General features: G+C 32.6%; 1 protein-coding gene across 5 annotated transcripts; it reads left to right on the top strand.

The window, feature by feature from the left end:
- The first annotated feature begins 2,499 nt into the window (after positions 1–2,499).
- LOC123712529 (sodium/hydrogen exchanger 9B2-like) lies at positions 2,500–27,397 on the top strand. 5 transcript variants are annotated; one of them, XM_045665663.1, is made up of 12 exons: positions 2,500–2,740; positions 6,814–6,877; positions 7,406–7,497; positions 10,374–10,611; positions 11,446–11,615; positions 12,425–12,511; positions 13,118–13,332; positions 16,052–16,223; positions 21,432–21,586; positions 24,375–24,539; positions 26,385–26,574; positions 27,298–27,397. In XM_045665663.1, the coding sequence occupies exons 1-12, from the start codon at positions 2,710–2,712 to the stop codon at positions 27,378–27,380; spliced, it is 1,662 nt and encodes a 553-aa protein (XP_045521619.1). In that variant the 5' UTR covers positions 2,500–2,709; the 3' UTR covers positions 27,381–27,397. The 5 variants fall into 5 exon arrangements, with proteins under 5 accessions (XP_045521619.1, XP_045521620.1, XP_045521623.1 ...); XM_045665667.1 differs by having other exon boundaries at positions 2,702–2,740; positions 6,814–6,881; XM_045665665.1 differs by lacking the exon at positions 2,500–2,740 and adding an exon at positions 6,544–6,671.

Raw genomic sequence — 27,397 nt, 5'->3', positions numbered from 1 at the left:
ATTTAAAAAAAAAACAGCTACTTCCTGATGTAAATTTAAAAATATATTAAACGTAAAAAAAGGATTTATCCAATGAAGAAACAATTTCTCGCAGATGGAAAAGAAAATAAAATTAACTCCTATTTGTGGGGAGAGGCGACACAGGGCGGAAACAAGGCTTTACCTCCGGATGCACCTGTAATTGGCGGCTTCCAATTCTCCATCGACTTCTAACCACAATATAGATAAATAAGCCTTTAATACATGGACGTTTTCTTTTGAATACTTTGATTTTAGAATAAAATGTTGTAGATAGAATTCATATGGTAACACATTATTTTCATCTCGTACCATTAAAAAAGTAAATTTCATATTTGCAATTTGTAGAACTTATATTGAACGAGTTTTTAACAGGTAAACATATTGAACTAAGGTATACCTCTCGATTAAAGAAATATCATAGTTTAGTAATAAGTAGGTTTTTATCGCCATTTTTCAACACAATGATAATTAGAACATACTCGAGGTATAAATAAAACATCCAACAACATTTATTATAAATTAAAATTAGGTCATTAAATTATGAACCGTATTCTCATATAATTAGAAGTACTACATAATATAATTTGATATAGCGTAGCGTATTCTAAGTTAAAGGCAAAAGATATCATCAATCTAAAGTGCAATTCTTTCATTCGTAAGTAATAAAAGCCTTTACATTCACCGAGAAAGTAGAGTTACAGGTATAGAAACATTTTTCCAACAATAATGTTCTCGCCGAGTAAAATGCATCTTTTTATGCCCTTTCAAAGTCCCTCTGGATTTAAAGTGGGATGCCTATAGCTTTTGAAAAGTTTTGCTACGACTTTTTATATCTCCGCTTCAATTTCGCCCGCAATTTATATGCACTTTGTGCCTTTCAAAGCGCCCTACTAGGGCGTTTATTCGCGAGCCACTGTTAACTGTCGTTTACTAAAGATACGTCTTGATGACGTCGTTCATACTTAATGAGCATCCAGTATCCGGTCGGTGGTAACGCAAATTGCCAACTCCATGAGCCTCCGTTTGCCAACTACTCGAGGCCGGGTTTGCGTGAAAAGCGCTTCCGACCACGCGTTATTGTTTACTGCTGGAATGACTTCCTTTTACTTCACTGAGCGTTTTCTTCGTTGAATAAAAGATATTTTGATGGGAAACGCCATAGAAACTAGTAAACTGGTCTATATGCAAAAATAGCTGCAGGATATAAAAGCAAACAACCCATTATCTAAAGCCATAAAGGAAATATAGTTGGGCGTTGAAGGAAAATATTCTTATGTACACTCGGTTGTTTAAGATGTCGTGTTTCCTATTTACTTTAAATACGCGTAGAAAGTTTAATATACTTGGTTGTTCTTCTAATCGTTAAAGCCTGAAAAGGAAAGAACGTTTTGAAACTCCACGGCTAAACTTCTTCCGTATGAGTTTGTTCATTTATTACATTCGATATAATTTACCTTAAACTCGTAATAACCTAATAATCCTGTAATATGCTTAATCATTTTTTCACTTAGAAGTTGGAACTTATGTGTATATTAAGACAAGGTATGTTTAAAATAATTATAGGAAAATAGATCACAGTATTATTCCATAGTATTTAATTACATCTTCATAGCAAATGTCGATTTCATAGGTCACTTCCAGCATAGCTCCTGTCATGAAGTCAAGATTTATCAACTAGCCTATTAAAAATCGATTAGTGAAACCCCAGTAATGTTCCTTCACGATAACCTATTCACGTTCCCAACTCGTAATAGAACGAATGAATAATTTGTCTATATCCATTAAAATGCATTGCTAGAAAATATTTTTCCAATCTCCAAATATGTTCAATTGGCTGACAATAATCGGCTTCAATTAACGTTTGAAACGATAACAGATACGAGGCTTAAAAACTAATAATAAAAACTATTGAAAGAGCGCCAATTCTAAACACGAGAGAAATACTGGCGATTTCAGTTTAAAATGAATATTCAGATTCGTTATCGCTCGTCTCTATCAGCGGCGTCATTCATAATAGATATAGTGTATGTGCTTGAATGCCACTTTTGAATAAAAATATTTTAAAAATTAAATATTCAGTATCAACAGTTATTTCGCCGAGTACATAAATTAAAAAAAAATCACTCTATTGTATAATGATATATCCTTGATTCGTCAATTGCTCGAGGTGCCTGGAAGACATTAGTTGTTAGCAATATGCTGTATATTGCACAAGGTATTTTTTATTAAGTAAGTGAGAAAATTATAGTAATATTTTTTTAAATACGTTTTATTTAAAAAAAATATTACTAATAATAAAAATAATACTATAGTAATACATGTATATATATATAATGGGAATAGATAAGACACTAAACTTTGTAACATAACGAATCAATTAAACCGAATATAGGAGCGCACTTATTTTAACATCTTGGCAATGTTATATCGCTCGCAGCTGGCACACACTTCGTCGTCAAACGACGACTGTTGAATAACACAATTGTATATTTTCAAACTCTTATTGTAGTTCACACACTGCATTCGTTTCAACAATTTGTGATTAATATACTATTAAGTCAATTGAAGACACTCAGTGCGCATGCGACGTGTACAATCGTGGAGTCAGCAACGAAGGTTTACGGCGCTATTTAATTTACTATGATGTGCTCACGAAATTGAAGCGTACGACACTTTGTGAATAAAAATATGGGCGACGATAGACAATATCGACAAGAATGTAAGTAATTTTTTTATGAAAGAGTTGTACATTTTGATTAATTGCTTTAAAAATTGGCTGTCGTCTTGACTTTAATATATGGCCTTGACACGGTTACGATGTGTAATTATTTTTTCTTTTAAGAACATTGAGTAAATATCTCTAGTTCCAAATAATTTTCTAATAGCTTACGTCAGCAGTTCTTTTTATTTAAATATTTAATAAGACTTATAGCGTTTTGTTTTGAATCAATATTTTCAACAATAGAAAGGTGTGTTTCAAATATAACTTACACATTTATTAATTTACTTCATTATGCCTTAAGTATTTGACAATTATATGTATTTATATGTAATAATTAGTTATTTGTTTAGTAATCTGTTTATTAACACTTTATTGCACATGTACAATAACATGAAGAAGGTATATTATCGCTAATAAACGATCTTCTTGGCAGTTATAATAATATATCACAAATTAATTTATAATGATCACATATTTAGTTCATGTTTTAATGAAAAAATAAATTCAGTAATCGCAATCGTTCATGCTGTCACTTGAATAATTTTGTTTTTTAATGGATAAAGTAATCTATTTAGGCCTCCAGGTACATGTGCCCTCGAAATTGTATGTATTTTTGTTCACAACGATTCTCAGAAACTAGACAACATTTCAAGATGATTTCTGATTTAAATCACAAAACAAAAATCCATAGTCAAAATGAATATCAGTTATTTTCTCGAATTATATTTGTTAGTCGTCTTAAGATTTGAAATTTTATGTTTAATATTACTTTTATACATGCTCGATTCCTTCGATTCTACTAACTACAACAATACAAACCTGTTGGAGTGTAATATCTATTATTATAACGTTATTCTATTTATTTCGCTTATTTTCTTAACGTTGAAATGTTATCATTACGAAAAAGGATGGATGTCTCATATGACATGACGCGAATAACGAATGGTTCACAGCCTAACCCAAATAATTGGGGAAAGGGATACGGAAGAAATGCTTAATACAACCTTTTTAGTAAATAAAACATATTATAGAACATTACTGTTTTTGTATGACTTACGGTAAGGTTCAGTCGAAACTTAGGGCTAAGTATGTCAAATCCAATAAAATCTTTGGCATACTAAAACCTTCATTAATATTTTTGAATTAAATATAATCGATAACGTATACGTGTAAAGATTCATAAAAAATATACGATTTTTTTAAATTTTTAATTGGGACTATTGAAAATGAAAATCCAATAATGATGTACTTATCCCTCATAATTTTGAGTGTCTATGGACGACGGTATTAACGTCAGGTGAGCCTGCCTACATATAAAAATAGGGATTCGTACCATTCCGCATATGAGAGATTCGTGAGTGCGTTGCCGATCTTTTAAGAAATGGTACGCTCTTTTCTTGAAAGACGCTAATCCGTATCGGAAATACCTTGATGGGTAGCTGGTTCCACAGAGCAGTAATGCGCCGCAAAAATGCCTTAAAAAAAATCAGTTATGGAACGACAGACGAGATATGGGTGGAATTTCATATTCTGCCTCGACGTCCAGTCATAGCTAGCCTCCAGCCTCTTGAAATATTTACTGTGTTGCCTGAAATCAAACCCAGAATTATCTTATTTTATTATAAGTGGTAATACGCCACGATGACGGAACTTTATAAAAAAAATATGTAGTAGAATTTTGTATTCCATTTTATTACTTAGCCTTCCTATTAAAGTAGGTCAAAGATGCATTAACTTCGTAATTAAGATTACACATGTTTAATAAAATAATAAGTTGTAAAGCATACGTATTAATTATCATTCATTAGAATTCAGTTACAACTAATAATACCGTAAAGGAGTATATAAACACTGTCTCCTACAATTCCGAAGTAACGTAATTGTTTGTATTTTCCTTTCATAGTTAGTCAACGTAATCGTCAGGAAGGCTGGAAGTTCTGGATCTGTTTATTATATTTTTAAAAGACTTGACTTAATGTCCTATAACTCCTAGATGGGGCAAAGCGACAGTGTCTACAGTCCGTCTCCATCGCGTTCAGTCTTAACCCTCGTATTTCACCTCGCTTCAAGTCTTTTCCGCTCTTTTTGCCTAATCTGCAACTGTATGACGCCAGACTTGCTTAAGGCAGCCACGCTTTTGCTTTTATTGCGGATTCCAATTCTACTTGGAGATATAATTGGAAACTCTTTGGAGTGTATGGCCTATCCATGTCTACTTGCGTCACTTGATCTGTGGACTAATCGGGGTTTCTCAACAGCGCACCCAAAGTTGCTCGATAGCGATCTTCTCGGGCAAAACGATACCCTGATTACGATGAAGACAGTCGGTGCGAGATGTCTTTAGTGACTTTAATTGTATCGGTTTGGAAATATTGCTACACTTTTGATACATCTACCATTAATTACTAACAGTAAACATTCTTAGCACCACTTTAAAAGTAAAAGCATGACAGTAATAAATGGTGATCGTATTCTGTTGCAAACAAAGCATTTTTAAACTGTTGGCATCAACAAGAAAAAAGCAAAATGAGATTATATGTCACATTGGGTTATTTTATCAAGCGTCGCAAGAGACTTAAAACAATTTTGTTTTTCCTGAACTTGGATTCGTCGCCCCTGAGCGAAATCGTTTTGTTGTTTAAACTCTAATAAATATCCAAGCACTATAAACAATATTTATATGTAACAAAGCGTATATTATATTCATGTCAGCGTGAGACAAAGAGGCACATTATTTAAAACATATTACCTAATTTACTAATTTCAAGGTTGTATTTTAAATAGGATACAATTAGATAACAATTATCATCCTTTATTCGTAAATATTGTGTCAATTTTTATAAGGCAAATTATGGTATTTATTTAACAAATAGAATTATATAGCAGTATGGCTATTTACTATCATGCTACACGAATCAACACAATAATCATTGTTTAATTATAATCTATTTACCTTAGTAATCCATCTTTCGAAAGTTTTAAGCTTGCCATGTGAGCTCCAAACGTAAGTTTCCAAAAAGCAAAAATTAAGTTCAATTGTTTTTTCAACAACATCTGTTTATGTAAAATGAATTTAAAAAATCTAATCAGCGTTCTTCGGATTTCGTATAACAACCGTGATAACAACGCTTCATCTATTTCAATACTGGGTCAGCCCCATGTAACGTCCCTCGATTTAAATACAAACTCCCTAAAGCGTCGAAATTCATCATCGTTCAGCGTCGCTTTGGTTGGTGTAGCATGTCTTCTATACACTTCTATAGAGTAATAAAGTACATTTTAAGTTGCTAATATTGATAAAAACTGCGCACCTGTGTTTATAACACGCAATAAACTCGACTGTCGGCATCATGCATACGAAATTTCTAAGAAATTCGTTCTTTTGTTTACAAATCGGGATTGCTTGCACGTGTAAACTGTTGACCATGACTAATAAGTAGAAGTCATGGATTGTCAACACGTTTTCCTTCACTCCATTTAACGAGGACTCTCTGTAACACCATAAATTACCCAGTTTGTTCAGTGGCGTTATATAGTAGTTACACTAGTAGTTTACACTATATATTGATATTGATTATACTCCCTTATAACTGTAGAAATAAACGCTTTCAATTTCTTAAAAAAATATATCATTTGACTATTTTCTTACTTCGCTGCTAGTTAGTACGCGAGTTTTCTATCCATTCCGTTGTCTCCCCTACAATCTATGGCTACAATCACTGCGATGACCCACGCAAACGAGATGAAGAAGGATGTAACTTCTCGACATTAGCCACAGGGACTAGTCGGTGGTCTAACCTCCAGAGGATCCTTTATGTTGGAGAAACTCTGTTCACCATTTCTCCTCCACACCCTCATTTTGTGACATTAAATAAACATCAATTACCATTAACGTAGTCCCCAAACGATCTTATACTACGATATATAGGTATTTTACGCATTATCATTCTACTATCATATTGTTAAACCGTTGACAAATAATGAAATAATTTTGATAGATGAATAATACAACGCATACTGTACGAAAGATTTAAACAATAAACATTTTCATACGTTTTATGTTTTTCCAGATAACAATGATTTAATTCTCAGTCCAAGAAAATCACTCAGATTCGAAGAACGATTCGTTAAAACGTGAGTAAGTATTGTTAAAGATAAAGTCAAACTATTCTATCGATTAATATATACAATTTAAAACATTTTAATTAAAATAAACAAATAAATTTTGATGACATAGTTCTCTAACAAAAAAGTAAAATTTTGTAAATAATAAACAATCCATGATTTTTGTTTCCTGTTTTTGTTTTCCTGTCTGTAAAATGTCCGCTAAATACTGCAGGTATCAAAGGTATATAAAAAATGTACAATGGGTGTTTTTATTAACTTACAAAAAAGAGTAGAAAGGTAGGTAGGTATTCAGACAAAAAATATCTTGACTAAATAATACACTATAAAATAAAATGACGTATGAAATAATCCAGCCTTCGAGTTAAAAACTGAATTTATTGGAAATTCGGTGATATATTTGCATATGTGATAAGACACTTCTGCTCATTCTAAAATTTTCATACAATTACAAGGGCAAGACACGTGACAAAAAAGGCGATTGAACTTTATTTTTTATTTTACGTGAAATAATAAGAATTTTGTTTGACATTTCAGAGATCATGGAGAAGAGAAAAACATGCAAAGGTGGTGTCCCAATTTGCCCACAACTTCTGATCTAAAGCAATATGTTGCTGTAATCATATGTTGTAAGTATGAGCTGTAAAATTTTATTTTAAAAATTTACAACAGTATGTATGTATTTCACTTTATTGCTTTATTTTATACTAGTGGCACGCACGGCTGGCCCTTTGTTTTGATATATATATTGTATAGCCTACGATCGTCAGGGATACTGCAGGATTCTAATGGTTAAATTGTTATATAAATTGGTTGCAGTTGGAACTTTTTCATAAAATTAGTTATCTTACCAGCTGAACAAAGCGACACATTTCTGCATCCTTAAAAAATGAGTGATCAACCGATTAAAAACCAGGAACATTTATTGTTATCATGGGGAATCAAACTTCTAGGTATACGACTATGTCTCTACGGTGGTGTTATTATATTTACATGTATTATATATACTTACTTGATATGATATATTTCTTAATCGAAAAACATGTAAATGTATACACGAAATTCCTATTATTTTTCGCATAACAACGACCATTACATTCCAGCTAAGAGTTTTTATCGATTTTCGATTATTAAGGAATTTATTAACTAAACAATGTTGACTCTTAACACAAATAAGTAAACATTTTAATGAGCATTACTTAACAGAATTGTTTACGTAGTGTTTTTCATTAGACTAGACAACATTCACGACCACGTACTCAACAACAATGTAGTCTAATTAATAAGTTAATTAAGTACTATTCTAAGTAATTCTGGCAATGTGAGTGTCCATGGGCGGCGGTATCGCTTCACATCAGGTGAGCCTCTTGCCCGTTTGCCTGCTATTACATTAAAAAAAAAAGTGACACCGTTCATGAACCCACTCGCCAGCCTTTTAAGATTTGGTACAATCTATCAAGTTAGATAATATTATTATAGGTTGTTGTTATTGTCAAATGTTAATATATGAGTCACTTAAACTACTTTTAAAGTTATAAAGCTAATTTATATCATACTAAAAACTAAACTTGAACTGGGGCTCATTATTTGCACCGAGTCCTTTTAAAATAATCTGCCGTTTTATAAGCTTTAGTAATTAACTTTCAATAATTAAAACTTGTAAATTGAATAAAACTGGCACATCGCTAGTTCATTGAAATAGTGAATAAAATTACAATGGAAGGAATTATTATATTATGCCTAAATAAATCAATACTTCAGTAGTAGGGAAAACACCAGTAGTTTGCCAGAACTTTTTCCATAATTTGGTAGTTGGTTTATCTACATTCCAAATGACAAAGTTATACATTTTTCAATAATATTTCAGATAAAAACGTGTTTTTTCATAGTATCTAAATGGACTAACAAATATTGCTTTTAAGATTTTCTCAATAATAATCTATGTAGGGTAAAGATAAACTATGTCTATAAATCAAAATTTATCATTCGATTGAGATTCGTGTAAGATTAAAATCTATATAAATCTATGCCGGAAATATACATATATTTTTATAGAACAGGGGGCAATCGGGCAAAGGGCTTACCTGAGATTAAGTGATACCGCCGCTCATGGACACTCTCAATGCCAGAGAACTCGCGAGTGCGGTGCCGACCTTTTACAAATTGGCATACCAACCGAAAGTACTTGCGAAATAAAAAAGATTCTTCACAAGATTGGTACGCGAAGGCCATTGAAATAAAAAAAAACACCCCAATTTCACAAGAGAAGACGGCCTAAAATTATCTTATAACACCTGAGATCCAATAATATCCAAACTAAAACCCCAAGAGAAACAATCCGCGAAAATAGGGGACACCGTGAGTCATTTCTGCAAAAACCCGTCATCTTTTAGTCAATATCAACTCCGGGGAAATAAATACAGATAATATAACTTTCTCTACAGTTGTGATACTTTTTGACATTCAACACCTTTTATCTTCAGTGACCGTGACCACGCACGCTGTAAAGCAGGCCAAACGTCGGAAAATTTTAAAAGTATATAATAATTATAAGTTTATAATAATACATGATTTCAATCAGGTAAAAAAGTGTTTTCTTTAAATGTGTAAAAGCTATGTTAACAAAAGACAATACATCTATAGTATCTCTGGGTCTATCTATAGTATATCTTTGTCGATTGAATTAATAATATTATATCAGTTCTCATAACTTAATCCAAGAACAATGGTGTTATTTCGATCATTCATGTACATACTTATTCATCATTTTTTCACCCGATTATAAAACAATAAGTACCGATAATATTTCTATGGATAGTGTGTGATAGTGGTCTATAGATTACAAACTTATAAGTTTGGGCCTCAGAGATTTGTATCTGTTTCGTGATCAATTTTTTTCTAATAGGCAAGCCCATCTATATGGTGTAAAGGTCAACACAATATTTGGTTCAATTATTTATGACTAAATTACCTTCTTATATTACTAATATTTATTTCATTTTAATATTGGTTTCCTCGCGATATCTGTACGATCGAGTGTTAAATGCGAACACAGAAAGTCCATTGGCGCTGAGGTTCGAACCTACGAACTCAGGGATGAGTCGCACGTTGAAGTCACAATTTGTTCAATCATTGTTCAATCGATGGATTATGCCTCATTTAATGTCAGTAAAACAATACTGTATTATTTTAGTAGCGTAGTTGTGTCTTAATATTATATTGTTAGAACTATACATATATGACATTATAACGCAAAATTAATCTGCTTGAGCAATGTACAAATAAAAATTATCATGATTATTGGAGAATAAGATACCATAATAATGTAATATGTATACACATACATCATACAGCGTTTGCCACATGGGTCTCAGGCATCCACAGATTATATTGATTTGCTTAACTAAAGCAAATTAAAATTATAGTAATTAATTACTTTTTTGTATATAACTTAGAGTAAATATATCTTTATTTATTTTTACAAAAAAAAAACATTTTCTTTCAGGCTTATGTCTCTGGGCGACATCTTGGTTCGTCCTTGGCTATTTGGTTGTGCCAGGAGGATGTGTCTTCAACATCACAGCTTTGGTGACACTTGGTTATGTGGTCAGTCATACAGTGGAAAGGTACACCACACTTAATCCAGTTATAACACAGACCCTTGTGGGTGTACTGTGTAAAATGTTTATACCAATAAATATATTGGAAGATAAGAAAGCTGATCTCATTGATTATCATTTAAGGTAAATTAAATTATAAAAAAGAGTATGCCTTTCCGCTTGACTACTTTTGATTAATGTTATATACTCGTAGATTATATATGAAATAAGATTATATATTAATATTTTAGATTATACTTTAAAACATAACTTCTGTTATGGATATCGACGTGAACTCATTACATAGGTTGTTTGAGGTTGTTTTAAAAGCATTGACTATATAGATTGCATAAATAATAACTTCTTTTTACAATCGAAACATGCTCCGCCGCCATTTTCGCTTGGTTGTACGTGAGTGCTTGAAACCGATTGGCGGTAGGCTAATGTTGTAAAGGCGAGGTGCGCTCGTCAAAACAGCCCGAGCGTTGCTGTCAAGGCTCTTCAGGCGCTCGTTAATATCCCTTTCAAAAGTGCAAGCGGTATATCCTTACAAGTAACGTCAAACTTTATTTTCGGGGAACACTCCGTGTCCCAGTGCTCCTGTGTATTTTCTTAGTTGTTATAGCAAAAAAAATGGTGTTATGTGCGTTTGGAGTTTTCGTATACTTGCATAACTCACCATTTTGACGTGCTTTTCAGCAACCGTAGTGATTGAAATAGCCAGTCTCTATATTATTATTTTTTTATATAAATCCTCTTTTATTCGTAAATAAGTTTTATTTATTACACGCGAAAACCAATGAAAATATCATAAAATACTTTTTATGTACCAAAGTTTCAGAACTTATTAAACCGATAGTCAGCCACAATCTCACAAGTATCACAGATTTCAATCGCAAAAATTCTTAAGAATAGTCGTATATTAATATAAATTTAATAAGTAGCCAACTAAGTACTACAAAATCTATTTTCTTGCAGGCGAGTTTATCCAGTTATTATTTTAACAAAGGGTCCTTTAACCTGGAACTGGGATTACATAAGGCACAATCCCGTAAAAGTTTTTTCATTGGCCACACTTCCTTGGATCGTCGAGTGTTTATCTACGGCTTTCTTTAGTTTTATTTATCTCGACTTTCCCTGGTACTGGGGTAAGTGAAAATCGTTAAGTAAATCTAGCGTCTATTCTCAACTTTATCAAATTCCTAAAGAAATGCTTAAGTAAATTGAATACTATAAAATGTTAATTTCTTGGCTTAATCAAATTAACTCTGCCGCTAGTCGCAGTTGAGAAAGTTAAGCAAAGACTTACGAACGATAAAGCTCATTTAAGTTAAACCTTGTGTAGCACCATAACTACATACTTTTTTATCTTTGTATTCATCTATCAATTAAAAGTTCGCTCAGGTAGACGTTAAAACGGCGCTAACTTGGTGAAACCAATGATATATCAAGCGGTCCTCAATGAAAACCACTTAACAGAAAATAACGTTTAAACAATTAAAACCCACCATTCAACACGTAATAATAATAGTCAAAGCAATACTAATAATAATCCTTTATTTATCCACATCTTAATATCATACATTTAGGTATAAATTTAATTTTTAGATGTTTAAAAGATGCGGCTCCTGTCCGGGCCTCCTCCTAATTTTTCCACCCTATTTTTTGATCCTGTCGGCCCATCGCTACATTGCTCTACCCTAGTTCCTTTTGGTCCAGTCTATTCGGTTACTGTTTAAGACCATCTGTCATGTTGTTAAATAAAAAACTAATTATTATTCACCATATACTTCTACGTCAGACTTAAATTACTTATTAATCTTAAGTTAGGCTAGATTGTAACTTTTCATGATGTCTTAGTAAAGACACATGTATGATAAATAAAGAAAAAATATTACCCATATCTTTATGGGAAAGAAAATTAGACTATCTTATCACAAATTCTCGTCGAAAACAGGTTTCTTGCATTGGCGACCGATGAAGCGCCGATGTTTGAATATTGCGGTTTATGACGCGCAATATAATGGCTATAATGTTATGTTATGTATGTATTGGTCTTAATAAATATGTTAAGTAAATTATTTCAATCTGTTCGTCCTGATTGACATCCATTAAAACTGTGTCCAGTTTGTGTTTCTATCACACTGTTGTAAACTTCGATTTTTTCTATGTGATTATGATTACAATATCTTAATATTTAAAAATTACGCATCACGTTGTTTGTCCCCTATGAACTCCTAAACTACTCTACCGATTTCAATCAAATTTTCACACCGTGTGCAGTTTGATGTAATTTAAAAGATATAATAGCTTACATACACACGTTCAGTAGAATTATATAGCAGTAGAATTCCTCTTAAGGCTGGACTGATTTGAATGTTTCTTTTTGTATGTATTAGGGGGGACCAGGATGGCTTAGATTCACAAATCAGCCCGACAGGTGGCGCTGCTGTCGGTATTTTCATACTTTGTTTAATATCCTTATTGCTTGAAATATCATGCAGGACAACGTCTGTCGGGTCCGCTAATATAAATATAAATCTTAAAGCCGGTAATTTTTCATATCGTTTGGCCCTAATTTTGTGACCTAATTAGTTTAACATTTTATCCAAAACAAACACTTTAGTCATTTTAATATTCTTTCTTATAGGTATACATCTAGGCGCCATTCTATCCTCTGTATCACCTGCAATTGTGGTACCGATCGTCATCGCGTTGAATACTAAGGGTCTAGGGACTAAAAGTAAACTGGCACTCTTAGTTGGAAATGCCGGGGGCCTTGATACAGCCTTCAGTGAAGGAATGTTTGGAGTTATCAACAGCGCTATTTTTTATGAATCAACTCCTGTTTACCGTATAATTAAGGTATTTTTCTGTATAGTATTTGTTTACTTTAAGTTAAACCAAAGGCATTACCTAAATCTATTTGAAAATATAAGTGACACATGAAACGCAACATGCCTAGTCAGAGGGGGGACTCAAAATACTGTAAATCTTAGCCAATATGAAAAACACGTGATAACTCAGAGAATATTTGGGCGTTAGAAATCCATCCATTATTATCTAATAATAATTCATTGCATAAATGAATTTCAGTGTTAAATAATAAAATTAATAAAAAGTATAATATTATATTTATTTTAGTATTTTTACTCCATTTTCGTCGGAAAATATTAAAAGTTTAATTTGAATTTTTAAAAATAACAGTGAATCAAACACAAAAAAGGTAAACATTAATATTGTCACGTTCAATCTGCTAACTAAATATATAGAAATAATAAAATATGCCTCACACGTTCTCATCATAAAATACAACAATCGTAAACTTATATATTTTTTTGTAATTAGTCTAGATTACATATTACATATATTATGTAAGTTCTAAAATATCTAAGGCTAAAATGTACGCTTTTTAATATAGTTCATGGTCAGTCTTTTTTTCCTTTTAACTTGTCACAAATATAGATGCGATATACATGAAATAAGCGCTGTTAGGATAAGATTTAGATCCCAGGTTTAGCTCGATCATTTACTTCCTGTAATAATTTGGTTCAGAGATACTCTCTTTCTCATTTCTCGATTCGATTCTCTTTCTCTCTCTCGACTCGATTTCTTAAAGAATTCACTTAGTAAGATATTTTAGAGTAGGTTAGTACATCTATTTATAGAGTTTTGATAATATTAGAGTAAAAATAAAAATATCAGTTGCTAACAATATTTACAATATTTATTACAAAAGTGCAGGTAGGACGCATCGATGTTACAACACGCATTGTATGACTAATGAATAGTAATAATTTCTTAGACTCTCGTTCGCGGATATAAATAAATGGTAGAATTGCTTTTTTTGATGTTTTGTAAATGCATATCCAATTAATTTATATAGACTTTTAAGATTTTTATATGTATAAAAATCAATCAAATGTGAAGATCAGGATACATTTAAGTTCATCAAACTTACGTTGTCCTACGATACTTCGAATATTTAAGTATAAGAATTTTAATGAACTTTTTGTGCAATATATTTTATGTGTAATTTAAGGTAGTAAATTGTATTACTTTTTATTCTATCTGTATCTATGAACTTGTCTATTCTTGGTCGATCTCTCCCGCGGCGAACGGCCGTATTGATGTGGAGAGACCGACGAGTCTATAAGTGATTGCTATTCGAAGCTGTGAGAATCCTGGTATTGAGAGGAAGTTTGGACTTTAGTTACCTTTGGTTTTTGGATATCGTCATTTTTTAAGTTGGTAACCTTGATTTTCTTGGATGGCTGTATTTTTGTGTGTTCTTTTTGGTTACAAGTATGCGTTAACTCTGGTTATACTGATTAAATTCATTTAATTAAGTGGTTTCGAGAAGATCGAGGGACATGTGAACTGCGCTGGTTAGCTTTCAATACTATAAGTTTATCGTATCTTATTAACGCAGTATAGCCTACTCCTTTTCTTTCTATAACTGGGCTTGGAGTTACTTCCGCTTGTTAGGAACTGCAAGCGGAACTTATATTTACTATGTATTCTTCAATTCAAAGCAGGTATTCTTACTCTTTTCTACTCCAAACATGACAAAGTTATTTCGTCGTGGATGCCTTTCTAAGTTATTTAATTTGACTTTTTGTTCAACAATTGTTTTCTCCAATTGTTCGTTTTTCAATTCAAGGTTTACAAATTTCTCGTGAATGTTGTTGATTATTGTGTCTTTTAAATCTTCTTTCATGTTCAACGTATCTTGTTGCTTAATGTCTTGCTGTAAATTCAGTAACATTTAATGAATTTCTTCCGTATAAATATGAATTTATCTACCAATTTAGGAGAGTATCCGATAAATATATATGTGTCTAATTCTCAAAATGCAACCTTTAACTAATTTGTCTTCCAAGCTTTGTTTTGTAGTAGCAAATAAAATACATACAGTCGGTTTAATCTAACATGGGTCGCTTTACATTTAGTCGATACCCATATGTAAGAGGCTATCTGAGATTTTGACGAAATAAACAAATAAATGTTTAGTATAAAAGATAATTTTTGACCAGTTCGTATGGATGTCTAACGTCTGTTTAATATTTGTATTTCGTTTTGCACTAAGATTTTTAAAAAATCACTTTAGTTACTTTTACCACTACAACTTCACAACAAAAATTCTACACTGTTTAGAATCCGTTTGGTTGTTTGTTGTTGTTGTCTTGAGAACTAACTTACAACTATTGCTTAGTAGTATTATTAGACGTTTGAACTGTTATTAAAGTGGCATTGATCGCAAATAGTATTTTAGAAAGAAAGACAGCACGGAGCCTATGTTGGTTGCACGGCGAGTTACCATAATTCAATACGATTTTGACATTCATAACACTAAGTGTGGACTTCTTCTTTGTGGATTTTAAATCTTATCAAGCCACTAAAATATTAAAAAAAAACAATAGACAACTCTTTATTGTAAATACAACAAGGTCACCCTGGTGATTGCAAAATTGTCCTTTAATAATTTTGTAGTAATGTAACAAAGCAGGAGCGCGACAAATGCATATGAAAACGATTCTTTAATTTTTTTACAAGTTTCACTAACCTTAAAAATATTTTACAGGCATTTACAGCTATATTCTTCGGTGTGGTCCTTGGTGTAGCATGGGGAGTGTTAGCTGACATCTTGCCAGATCATGATGATGCTCATGCGCCGGCGATTCGAAGCTTGCACCTTTTTGCAGGAGGGATCTTATTCACTTACGCTGGCGGATATTTTGGCTGGGGTGGTATATGTAAGTTTTTAAAATATTGAAATAACTGTTGCTGTTAAACTAATACGCCAACGCTTGTTTAATTTAACGTGTTTTAATCTGTAAATCCTGGATTTGCCTTCCATCGGTGCAATATACTTCTCACTTATCATCTCCTTTAAGGGGATACTTTAAAATCTGAAACCTAGACAGCTACTAGTAGGCTGAGCCTACTTGCGGAAACCTAATGAGTGACCTAACGCCTACTTTTTGGCATGACTTCACTCTGTCGCTCTCTTCTCAGCTTGGTTTCTTATGTTAATCCCCGACTCAATTACGCACTCCGTTGCTATATACGTTACTCTGAAGCCTTTACGTTATATTTTCAAGTAGCAGAGAGAACATGATTGGTAGGGTTATGTTTTTAAATTTAGTTTTTTATTAATATTTTTTGTATTATTTTAGATTAAGGTTCTATATTTTTTTTTATAAGATTTGGTTATGCACTTCTTGCACTTTACATATCATATTTATTTTTTTTAGTTTTTTCCCTTCCTAGGGTTGCCTGGGACAAATCGCTTCTTAGCGATAAGGCCGCTCGTTGCATCCCGTATAATTTTTATGTTTTATGTTATCAGATTTTTTATAAATAAATAAATGAATAAGGTTAACCGTTAATTTAAATGTTGACCTGAGGGTGGTAACTAATTATACTCGTGATAACTTTATATTCACAAAATGTATAAATTAACATTTTCAATACAGTCAATCAATACTTTTAATTGAACATACAAAAACGATCAATGAATTAAGTGAAATGTAAGTAAATCAAATGAATCTCACCGAGCTTTGATGTATGATGTATTCGATGTGATACTAACGTTAGGAGAGTTGATTAAAAATAAATAAATGTTTATGTTACTGCTGCATAATGGGAGTATATTTATAATAATTAATAGAATTGCTAATATAGTTTAAAGATGGTTAAAAAACCAAAAAGTATAGAATTAATACAGTTATTATATAAAAGCTCGTTTAAAGTTATAGAACAGCTATTATTAAAACTTTGTAAACCTACAGGTGCGGTGTCAATATCAAACTTAATATTGTTCGGTTTATTACTTCAGCAACAAAGCCTCAATAGGATGAAAAACTAATTTAGCGTTGGCATGTTCAGGTGACGGCAAAAGGCATTCTGAACGTGACCAGAATCTAAACACTGCACCCCAAACTATTCTAGATAACATTATCTTTATTGCAATTCTATTATCGTTTCATTTGCATTAAATTTTTTGTTATAAATAATTAAACTGGAATTTAAGTTAAAGTTTCGGTGTTCTATCACTGCTTATATAAACATTAAAAAAAAAACACGTATTTTTCGTGGTTATATATTTCGTGCAACGAGATACACTACAATCAACCCGAAGTAATAATTGGCTAAATAATAGCTATAGGTTAAAACAGTACAAAAAGCTTCCGTCATAATTGCGAAACAATCACAACAAATCGTTAGAAATAAACGATTGTATAATGCACTATGCAGAAATCGTTACAGTTGATATTTGTTATAAACCCAATACTTTTGAGACACTTTATAAATCATACAATTTAAACAGATACTTTATAATCCAGGACCCCCATCACTTGGACTCAAATATCTCTATCATAATGTCCGCTATCTTGTTCGTAACGAACAGCCAACAACGAACAATCAGCTTTCTGTGCTTAAAAGGCTTCGGTGTTGGTTTCCCACTGTGTTTACTTAACCAATTGAGCAAGTTATTTATGTTTTAGAGAATGAAAAATCTATTTATGCGTATAAATTTCAAATAAATATTTATATCCAACCCTAACTTTAAAAATGTCATGCATATATACGAGTATTATTCAGAGAAAAAAGACTTATTTTATTTACAGCCAGGCAGGGAAGCAGGGAATTAAGGTAAATTTAAATTCATCTAATCAATAATGATTTATGACTTTTACATAAATAAATAATAGTTCAACTAATTTCAACTTAAACATAATATAATTACACATTACATACACAACTTACGTATAATTTTGTATGAAATATTTTATCACATAACTATTGTATGTGAATGCTTGTCTACTAATTATAAAGGTATGATAAAAAAATTTACAATATCACGAATATGAAATAGTACGAATGAAAAATAAAAGACTGTAAGTTCCCTCGTTTTGTAAAATTATGATTAGTGAAACGGAACTATGGACGTAGTTACTGTTGTGAAATTGTGTGAAATTTAATTCTAAAATCTAACAAACTAACTCTTTAATAAGGTTAGCTCGTCGTTAATGTTAATTAAATGTTTCCGGTATTCTAAAAATACATTTATGTGTTTTGCTGTGACTAAATCTTCAGACTAGAACAATTATATTTAATGTTCCTTCTCAGTAATTAATGGCCTGACGTTCCAGGTTTCAATTCGGCAATTGGTTAAATGCATAACAATATATTCTTGTTCAGATTTATTAGAAAATTACCTACAAAAAAGACGCAGAAATATTTATGGTCTCATGCCACACCTCACCTCCCCAGGCATTATAATCAACATTTACTCAAGAATACTGTACAATAATGGTGAAAGAATTTCAAATCGCAAAGTTTTTTTGAATTTATTCATTTCGATTATTATATTTTTATTACTATAGATACAATTAACTAAAGTTTTAATATCAAAGATTGCCTCAAAACTCTTAAAACTATTTAGTAACTCAAATACACCGTTACAAAGGAAGTTTCAGCGCGGTGCTGTTTCAGCGCGTCTGACAATTTGTAATTGTATCCTCTTTATTTAACCGTTGTCGAAAGGTCGTTAGCCTTTTAATACATAAGAAATAGATTGACACTGAGGGACAGATGATCCTTATAGGCTACAAAACTAATAACGCTTATATATTAACGCTTACGTTATCACACTGTCAACTCGACACCACAAATATATTATTCGTAGATCATGAATGTTCTAGTTTGTTAATAAGTATTATTTTTAGATTAAACCAAAGGAGAATAATATTAACGTGATAATAGAATAGGGGCCAAAGCACGCATTGTCTTTGTCGGGTAATGACATTGAATAAAGGATTATTTTACTAACGTGAAGCAGTTGAAGTGTTTTAGAGTATAACACAAGACTGTTGTCGTGCGCTTGAACTTGTATGCTGCTTACTATGTTATATTGTTGTGCGCAATCAATATTTTCTCCGGATTATAAAATACCTACAATTCATGTTTTTTATATATAATAGCGGGCAACGAGCATACCATTTCTAGACAATAATTTTTAGTGGGTGCTTTGCCAGCTTTTGAAGGAGGAGTACACTCTAAGTTTGAATAGTTGGAAGTCATATCTCACAGGGAAGACCCCCACCAGCAGTCGATTCCACAGTTCGCTAGTTCGCAAAAGCAAATGCCTTGAGAAACAGGGTGTGGAAGACTTCCAGCCATCAAGGTGATGCCAACATTACATCTAGGAACATACAAAAATATCAATATAAGCTGATTGTACGCCCCTTAACAGGCAACACACCATGCTTTATAATTAATAACTAACAGAATCCTTAAAAACTATAAATATGTGATCTAAAACCATCCAATACCAAAAGATAATGCATATGAAGTTATTGCAAAATTATGGAAGAAATATCTCTGTGAGGCTGTGAGTAAGAGAAGTGTTCCACATCCAATGTTCCAGAGATAGAATAGTAACTTAGCACGAACTATGACTTCTATACATCAAACCCATTCTTAACATACGATAGCCATGCGTTGAGTCTCAACTATGAATTTTTCCCGACGTTCCAAAATAGACCTACGTGTGTCTGTCTTCTACTTACTAGGATACCGTCTACAAAGTAACCATACCGTCTTTTGGGTGTTACGGGCTTTGTATTTAGGTCAATGGGAGTCAATAATTAAAAATACGTTAATGTAATTTGATACCTCTAGTCAGAGCGGCGTAACATAAGATATTCTCCGTAATTATTTCAATGAGCTTAAGTGTTGAAAACATTCAGAATGCGGTCTAATTGTTGAGGACAGTAATTAACCTTCATTTCAATTATATTTTATTGATAGTGGTTAGGCAGGGGAAATTATTAGCTTTGTTATTTCATACATATGAAATTGACGTTTTGCCGTACTGGCCACTTTAACCTCAAATATCTCTTTGGTTATCAATTCTAAATTCAATTATTTACAGCTATTTACTTGCATTTTTTTTAGAAAACCATGATTTGATTTACCCGTTTAATTTTTTTGCTTTTCGCCATTCTATTTATAAAATGGAAAACATGAAATATCGCGTTATAAAGTACGAGTTCCATCGTGGTACTAGTGCTGCAAAAACGGCTCGAAGGGCTATTTAGTGTATGGCGGCGGTGGCGCAAACGTGTTCGTTCTGGAAATTTCGATCTGCAGAACAAGCCCCGTGGCGGCCAAAGACCAAAGATGACAACGAAAAATTTAAGGTTATTGTGGAAGCTGATCTATTGCAAACTTTGTACATCTGCAGTAGATCAGCGTCTGCAGTTAGCTGCAGGCAGCTGAGAAGCAAATTGAGAAGGTGAAAAAGTTTAAAATGTGGGTACCTCACGAATTGAGTGAGGCAAATCGACAAAAGCGCGTCGACTGCTGCGTTACATTACTCAACTGTCTATAATGAAGGGAGATTTTTTTCGAACCATACCATTGATATAAGTTTAGTTCTAAAAACTCGACAGAGTCATAATTCCGATTAGAATAATTAAATATAATTATAGATTTATTTCTTTGAAATTTAACCCAAAGCGATGACGCAAAGCGTTTTTTAATGAAATATATAATAAATTTCAATTAGCTAAAGCGCATTAACTTCAAGATATAGATTTATATTAAAGATCAAAAAGCATAATTCTACTAGTAATTAGTTTTAATACAGGAAGAACAACGTAGGAACTAACAAGTATAAGATTTCAAGTAGATTATCCCGCTGTAATAAGCATTTGTCCATTATCAAAGGTATATTCACTGAATATATAATGTTGGAACCGCAAGTGTGTAAGTGTAAGCTTTATATTCATAACCCTATCATGGATCTTGGCTTCGGTTTACAATTTTTTTTATTTTTAATTTGACTGAATGCCTTTTTGCCTGACACACTTTAAACTGGTTTTAGAAATGTAAATTTTAGGTTTAAGTACAAAATTATTATCTATTTATTTAACAATTCAACATTGTTTTAGCTGGAGTTGCGATAATGGTGTGTGCTGGGGCTGCAGCTACGCGCTGGGCTCGTCGTGATTGGGCCCTCAATAATAACCCTGTGTCTGAAATATACACTACTCTATGGGTAATATTCGAGTCAATGCTGTTTACCTTGAGCGGGTATTTTATTGAGGTAATGATAATTATTATTATATGAGTTCATTGAACTTTAGCGTAAGCCAATTTAGTAAATAATTAGGCAATGCTTATGCGCTTATTATATATAGCGGGCGTCCATTGAGACAAATAGCAAGTCCGAATCTGTTGACGCAAATAATATTTCGCTTCAAAATTAGTTTTATTATAGTTCTTAAATAATATGTATTATACACACATACAGATCAGTCATATTAGAACATAGAAGTGACATACGGAGATCACACCGTATTTTAAAAAATCATCGTAGAATCACAGTAAAACTATTTACATTAATGTATAATGTATAATATTTATTGTATTTATTTACTTCAGTCTACATTTTTCGCTGATAAGATAGAATAGTGATTACGTAAATGTTAACATTTTCGGTAATTATTTACGATTAACATGTCGTCATTGGCGAGAAGTAGACATGCCATGAATATTCAGAATTGGACCTATCAGCTAACTTTAAAACGGGAAAGAGTTGGTTTGACTAAACGTGTTAGTAACTAACCACTTTCTTTTTCGGGTTTTCACCTGTTTTTTTAATTGTTTCATCCGTATCCAAATGAATACTTTGTTCAAATTGGCCTTGAAATAAATTTTACACATATGATAGTTCTCAAATTGCCCCACAACAGATTAATAATTAGCAACCAAGCGCTTGAAACCACTCTTGTTTTAAAACTTCTAACGCATATGAACGCAAAATTATGAATTATTTACCCTCGACGCTTAGAATACTTCACTGGAGGTGTAAAGCACTCAAAACGTAGTAAACGTAGTAACGAGTACCAAATCCTAGTTAACAGTTAAATATGTCGTAGGTACATAACAAGTAGTTGTCTTTTATAATTACAGAAAATAATCATCACACTTTCATACACAACATACATTAAAAACAACCGATGGCGCTACAACGTTTTTAGGTCTGAGCCTCAGATTTCTAGGCAAGTAGGTGATCAGCCGTCTGTGCCTGACACATGCCGTCAACTTTTTTGGGTCTAAGGCAAATCGGATTCCTCATGTTTTCCTTCACCGTTTGAGCTAATGTTAAATGCGCACATAGAAAGAAATTGGTGCACAGCCGGGGATCGAACCTACGACCTCAGAGATGAGAGTCGCACGCTGTAGCCACTAGGCCAACACAACATACATAGTCTGAATTATATCTCGACCCTAATCTCTCTCATTCTCTAACATTAGCTCGAACGGTGAAGGAAAACATCGTGAGGAAACCGATGCCTTAGACCCAAAAAGTCGACGGTGTATGTCAGGCACAGAAGGCTGATCACCTACTTGCCTATTCAATTCACAAACGATCATGAAACAGATACAGCAATCTGAGGCCCAGACTTAAAAAGGTTGTAGCGCCATTGATTATTATTATTATTATATTCTATGTATTAATATATATAGCATACATTTTTTATAAAATATACACAAATTAGATTAATACTATTAAGATAATCTCTAGCAATTGCATTAAACCCATATGAAATTTCAGCACAGATAACTCCACAAATTACGTTGTTATATACAAATCCCCACCGGGTCTATCTGATATATTGTATTTTCACCTCCATTTTCACTAATATTGCTAGACTTGATTACGGCATTACTATGACCAGCAAAATAAATCTGTGTATTTCATCTTAATTCTCTTTCTCATACACGTTGAATAATATTTTGTTACGTTTGTACTCATGGAAAATTAATTCATAGAATATTCCATAGCTTTTCAGGATTTTAGGGACAATCTTTTTTGAAAAAATCAAAAATTTTCATGTAGGTTCAATGTACACATGAACATCAGTATAAAAGTTATACTTCTAAATTTAAATTTAGTGCCTGTTCTAAAATCAAGGAAATAAAAAGAATGAGAAGTGCACTAATCTGTTTTTTACAAAAGTTTGTGAGGACCTGCAACTATTACATCATCCTCCGTATCACATTTTAGGGCAATTACTTAATTACCCTGGAATTGTACTAAATGTCGCCTTTGAATCTATCGTATATATCTACGTATCGTATATATAAGAATCTTCGTGTGGTAGTCAATCATATAAACATCAACTTCTTTTCTTATTATCTTAAAAAAATATCATGTATATATGTGTATTATCTAGTATACAAATGTATATAATATAACACCAATGTTTAAGTAAATACAGCATTACAGATTGCTACCATTTATAAAAAGTTAATATAATGCCACACTACCACAATGCCTCATTTTCGAAGTTTTCAAAATGAACGTACAACAATTGCATATAGAAAACCGAGCTAAGTACTGAGCCATCGGCGTTATAATTATCTGATTACCTGCTTACAAGAAAATAGCCGAGAAACAAGCTCGGAAATGTACTTATACTATTCCCACTGGACGATACGGGACTTCTTTTATGTAAACGCTGTTATACCAATATCCAAGTGCATATATTTTTATTGGTTTTGTTATATAGTTTTTAAGAGCAATATTATCCCCGTGCACCAATGCAGTCTCTCTGACCGCATTTAATACGGTACGGGTTTCGTAAGGTGAAGGAAATCGTAAAGAATGGCATGCCTTAGTCCAAATGTCGGGTGCCTATGTCAGGCATTGAGGGCTGATCTCCTACTTGCCTAGAAAGACACAATCACAAAACAGATACAGAAATCTGACCAAACTGATCTGATCAGACCTAAAAGCTACAAGCTTTTAGTCTTTTATATACTTTTGAGTAACATTCATAATTTTGTATATTATGTATATTGTAATGATACTATTATTGTCACAGATCTCTGACGTCAGCGCAGCAGAATTCGGACTCATGATAGCCTGTATTTTCTCAGCTTTAGTTTTTCGGTTACTAGCTGCTTTCCTAGTAGCTCTTGCTAATGCTTTGCCCGTAAAAGAAAGTATTTTTGTTGCAATTACTTGGATACCAAAGGCTATAGTTGAAGTAAGTATAATATAATTTATTTAGTATTATAATAGATAAAGACGTTTAATCTGGGCGGGGCTATCTTTTGTCGTAGTGTCGTAAAGTGATAATAATTATACAGCAACTGTGACAATTATTATGAAGTATATGACGAGACATTTAATGACGGATTCATATTGAAACATATTTTGTAGATATTTGCTCCAAATGTTGAATAAGAATATTTCAAGCTTTTAATTAAAGCTTACGTCACCACTAACCCGGTCGAAGTAAGAACTAATAACATCGTCTGGCATCCCAGTTTAATTCACTTTGAGTCGCATGCGTTAGAATAATCGGGCCAAGCACGCTCCAAAGCTCCAACTCTAATCTACACGAGGCTGTAAACTGGACTTTCAATTAACTTCATTAAGGAAACTTTACTTTCGTTGCATATTTATGTACCGTCTTTATAAATAGTAAATCCTTTATACTTCCGTATAAAGAGAATAAAACAATCTCAACTTTACGTTCGATTTAAGTATTCATGTTATTTACGCTTTTTATATGAAAAATTCTGACATCTGACTGCATAAACTCATGAGGAAAGAATGATGATGTATATATTAAAGCTCTTAGTTCTAAATAGTATTTTATAATTACAGAGACTTATGTTTTCAAAATAAATTAATGCAACTTTAACACGTAACATTCACGTCTTTTCAACAGTGCGATGAAGAAAAACGTGAGGAAACATGTTCTTGACCCAGTTATATAAAAAAAATATATTTGTTATTTTACCTATATTGAATTTTTGTTTCTGCACGCCAACGTAGCTAGAGGCCACAAAATAGTTGCAAGTCTCAGTCTACTTGGTTCTTTTTTTATTGGGAGTGGCCTTCTAAGTGCGGCATACGAGAATCGAAGAAGAAACGAGCATTTATCCATTTAAAAAAAAAGCTCATTGACCTAAATCTTACTTTATGTGTCTTTCCTATTTTATTAAAGTCAATTAGTCATTAGTTAATTATCTTGTTTAAAGAACTCAATGTTCGCCTTGACTTGTCTTTATTCAAACAATATTATCTTGGGCATTAACATATTAGCTTTCACCGAGTGATGCAGTTTGCTATCTCAAACGGTCTCTTATATGTATAGAAAAGTATATCAATCAGCTTCTGTAAGACGTATCACGCCGATCTCCGTCGTTCCACAACTGAGAGTTTTGACGCACTTTTTGCCGCACCACCACAATGCGAACTAGCTTCCCTTCGAAGTATTTCCGAACCAATTCGACTTAGGATCCTTCATGAATCAACATCGATTCTCAAAAGGTCAGCACTTGACAGCCTTCTGGCAGTGTGAGTGCCCATGAGCGGCGGTATTACTTAACACTTCTTATGCTATGAAAGAGAAAAATATTCAAAGGTGGAATCATGTGGAAAGGTCAAAAGGGTTCCTAACTAATCTCTCAACTCTGTAATCGTACAGTACACGCAGTAGCCAGTTGCCATTATTTGTTTAAATAGAGATTAGCTTGAGCATATTTTCGTTTGCGAGCGTTTGTAACACCTAGACAGTTCATTATACGTTTGATTAAGTAACTATTTAAACTCTTTTTTCTACAGCACCTTATTATTTATAAATAAAACCAGTGGTAAACTGGGGTTGTACTTCCATATAACCATCCGACTTGGTAGGCAATTGCTTTGTTGTAACAGTATTGATTGACGTAATATAATTTTTTCTATGGCAGTAAAATTGTTACAGAAATTTCTTTCGTACTAGCCATATATATGCAAATTGAGTAAACAAAACCTCACTAGAAAATTATTATAAAAAAATAAAAAAAACTTACGATAATATACATTTGTAACTTTTTAGGCCTGTCTTGTCCGCGTAGCATCAGACTCATTATGGAAGAACGGTACAACGGATAAAGATAGAAAAATTGCAACACAACACTCGAATATGATCATTATTGCTATAATAATGACGTCGACCATTGGATCCATCTTAACGCGAATAATGGCTCCAATTTTGCTCTCACCGTATCCACGTATTAGTCCTGAAGGTAAGCTGCAATAGTTGTTAAGAGGAAAAAAATATAATACATTTCATAAACTTTTTAGCCCTAGCAATTTTTGACTTTGTACCTGGAAATCATAACTGCTGAATTCGAAGTGCATGTCAGATATGTTGCTCTTGGCCTACTACTAGGGGGGCCTTATAATAGTTATCATCGATTACCGTTCTTTAATAAGTATTTAGAGTACATACGGTGAGATTGATTCAGTAGTAAGTAGTTAATGGCACGAAATAGCAGGAATTTAACACAACACATATAAGCGCGCATGGCATTTGACTTGGTTGCGGAGTTATTTCCAAATTATGACATCTCCTATGTTTTGTAGGTGACCATGCCAGTTTTGTTCGATGATTAGCGTATTTATATATACTAAAAAAAAACCCGTGAAAAAAAAATGTTCGCAAAATGTTCATTTTTTTAGTATAAAATTGCAAACCACCAAGGTGTATAGTGAGTCAATCTTAAAGATAAACATATGTCTATCTTTCTTCTATTCTAGCACTATTCCGTCTGTCAATAAAGTATTGTTTTCCATCATGCTTATTAGTAGCACGATGTTTATACCATACAGGCTTCTTCAATAAATGCACTATCCAACTCACAACGAATCTTTTGCGTTCACCTAAATATCAGCTTTCAGCGTTATACTATGAGTTTAGATTTATAAATATTAACCTTATGTTTATTGTATGTTATAATTTGTTACAGCGATAAGCACCATACCAAATATTCCGTCCAAGGATAAGCGGCCATCACCGTGTCTGGATGCCTTTCAATACATCGATACGTAATAAATTTGTAGCAAACA

Source organism: Pieris brassicae, chromosome 7, assembly GCF_905147105.1.
Source record: "Pieris brassicae chromosome 7, ilPieBrab1.1, whole genome shotgun sequence".
In the NCBI taxonomy this organism is placed as follows: domain Eukaryota; kingdom Metazoa; phylum Arthropoda; class Insecta; order Lepidoptera; family Pieridae; genus Pieris; species Pieris brassicae.
Note: the sequence above shows the minus strand (reverse complement) of the source record. Positions and strands in the feature narration are given on the sequence as shown.